Source organism: Uncinocarpus reesii, genomic scaffold (assembly GCF_000003515.1).
Source record: "Uncinocarpus reesii 1704 scaffold_1 genomic scaffold, whole genome shotgun sequence".
Taxonomy (NCBI): Eukaryota; Fungi; Ascomycota; class Eurotiomycetes; order Onygenales; family Onygenaceae; genus Uncinocarpus; species Uncinocarpus reesii.
The window spans coordinates 3,051,349-3,053,696 of NW_003052500.1; the positions used below are offsets into that span (position 1 = coordinate 3,051,349).

General features: G+C 51.5%; 2 protein-coding genes across 2 annotated transcripts in view; both read right to left on the reverse strand.

Moving 5' to 3' along the window:
• The window catches only part of UREG_01235 (cytochrome c oxidase assembly protein COX15), a gene marked incomplete at both ends in the record, with an annotated part of 1,827 nt that extends 1,612 nt beyond the window's left edge, over positions 1–215 (reverse strand). Inside the window, one exon of the mRNA XM_002541673.1 lies at positions 12–215. Coding sequence (XP_002541719.1) covers positions 12–215 — 204 coding nt within the window. The remainder of the gene's footprint in view (positions 1–11) is intronic.
• A 330-nt stretch (positions 216–545) lies between these two features.
• UREG_01236 (4-hydroxyphenylpyruvate dioxygenase) lies at positions 546–1,906 on the reverse strand (the record flags this gene model as incomplete). The annotated part of the gene is made up of 4 exons (XM_002541674.1): positions 546–680; positions 741–1,098; positions 1,157–1,216; positions 1,266–1,906. 4 exons carry the CDS (start codon positions 1,904–1,906, stop codon positions 546–548), a joined length of 1,194 nt encoding a protein of 397 aa, XP_002541720.1.
• Between the last annotated feature and the right edge of the window lie 442 nt (positions 1,907–2,348).

Genomic DNA, 2,348 nt, shown 5'->3' on the forward strand with positions numbered 1-2,348 from the left:
GAATTTCGTACTCCGCCCATGGTCCAAGTCCGAGCGGAGAACGGAATCGAGCCTGAGAGGGTTTCCGGAAGAGGAGTTGTTCCCCATCCATTGTCGTGGAATCCCGCGGAAATGGCGGACTGCTTCTGGTAGACATTGCCGACAGGTGAAGAAGTCGCGAGGGAAATCTCCAGCTCTGCCGGAACATTGGCACCTTGGAAAGCAAAGAGCGCCATTGTGAATCTCGCTTCCCGTCTGCCCACTTGGCCTGCCCTTGATCCAAAGGGTGTTGTCTGCTGCCGTTGTTCTTTCTCTCTGGAGCTGATATCGGGCACAGACCATGCGTGTCTGGATTGCTTACTAATAACCACACAGGTGCACGTGACACTGGATTTCAATTGCAGCCGCAGCTCGACGACACTTCTTGATCTTCAAACAACAACACTGCATGACCGACAACTATCCTGATAATTACATAGACAAAATGCTGACTCGCTATTAATATGTACTAGAATGGGAAAATACATGACATCGTTATTGGAACAAGGGTACTTTTTTTGCAAAATTTAGATGAGGGTGCCGCGAAGAGCCTGCTCACGCTCGATTGCCTCGAAGAGGGCCTTGAAGTTGCCTGCACCAAAGCCGGAGAAGTTGTTGCGCTGGATGATCTCAATGAAAACGGTTGGCCGGTCCATGAGGTGCTGCGGATACCGTTAGCAGGAGTTATATCAGAATCGAAGTCACACGACCAGGGCGCATACCTTTGTGAAAAGCTGCAAGAGATAGCCGTTCTCATCGAAGTCGATGAGGATATCTAGGCTCTGCAAGGTTTCAAGATCTTCGTTGAGGACTAAGCCCTGTTTCTTGAGGCGAAGCTTGATGTCATCATAGTAGGTGCTGGGAACCTTGATGAACTCCACACCGCGAGCCCTGAGGTTGGTGATCGCGTTGATGATGTTGTCAGTTCGGAGCGCAATGTGTTGCACACCAGCACCGCTGTAGAAGTCGACATATTCCTCGATCTGGGATTGCTTCTTTCCCTTCGCGGGCTCGTTGATTGGCATTTTGACGACATCATTTGGCGATGCCATGACAATACTCTTCAGAGCGGAGAATTCGCTATTTCAACGGTTAGCCATCGTTGTGACCACTGCATGACTCGGATCAGATCACTTACGTGTAAATATCCTTGTCATCAACAGACCAGAATCGGTGGAATCCGAGGATTTTCTCGTAGCTATGGAGTCTTAGCAAGTTGCAAAACAGATTAGGCGCAACTGACTTACTAGTCGCAGACTCTTTCCATTTCGTTCCAGTCCTGGTTGCCGACGCAGTGATCTATCCTCTCAAGGACAACCTGTGGGAGCATTTTGGAAGTGGGATCGACGCTGTTTTCCATTCGGTATCCGGGCATGAATCCGCCGGTGTATGCTGACCGTTCAATGAGGGTGTGGGTGGTTTCCCCATACGTCCGAATCGTTGCGACCTTGATCTCGCCAGTCTCGTCCTCTAGTGTTCTGACACCGGAAACAACCTCAGCACCGTTCGCGACAGCGGCTGAGAAGACGGCGTCTACCGAGTCGACTTCAAAAGCAACATCCTTGACACCATCACCGTGCTTTTCAAGGTGGGCGTGGATTTCCCTCAAGAGTTCTTCGTCTTCGGGGAAACGAGAGGCTTGTTCCAAGGATCGAAGGGGGGACGTCAAGATGAATGTGATGTTTCCATTTCGAACAACGTGGGAAGCTACCGCCTTGGAGCCGGTTTCTAGGCCGCGATACGCCACCCTCTCGAATCCCATACGGGTGACATAGTATGAAGCCGCCTGTTTGGCATTTCCAACATACCAGTGGACGTGGTCGTATCCTCGATATTGGTTGAGATCAGCGGTTGGCTGAAGGACTGGGGAGTCAGCTACTGGGGCCATGTTGCGGTCGTGTGAGTTGTTCTTTCTCGAGGCGAGTTTATATGTGGTGCTTGGGACAAGGCGAAAGGAGATCCAGCGGCTTGACAGGAGTTCGTGCAGAAAAGAAACTGGAGATGGGAGACGCTCCTCGCTAGTTAAAAGCTTTTCAAGGTCAGCAGTTGCCAGTTGCCTGTTGGCCGCAAGACCCATCAAGTCCTACCACAGAACATGATATTCCCCGACGATACTGCCTGCCCTCCAGCGCCACGGCCGTCCCGTCCCACGCGCGAGAGCTTAGTGTTGGGATACTGCCGGCATAACCGGGTAATTCCGGCTGTTTGGGATGCTGTCCAATCAGCATACCCACCGACCCCGGATAGAAGCGTTTATTCGCACCCGCTTACGTCACGGCTATTCTTATTTTGCACATTCGCCTGTCGGCTTGTCGGCTTATTAGCATACA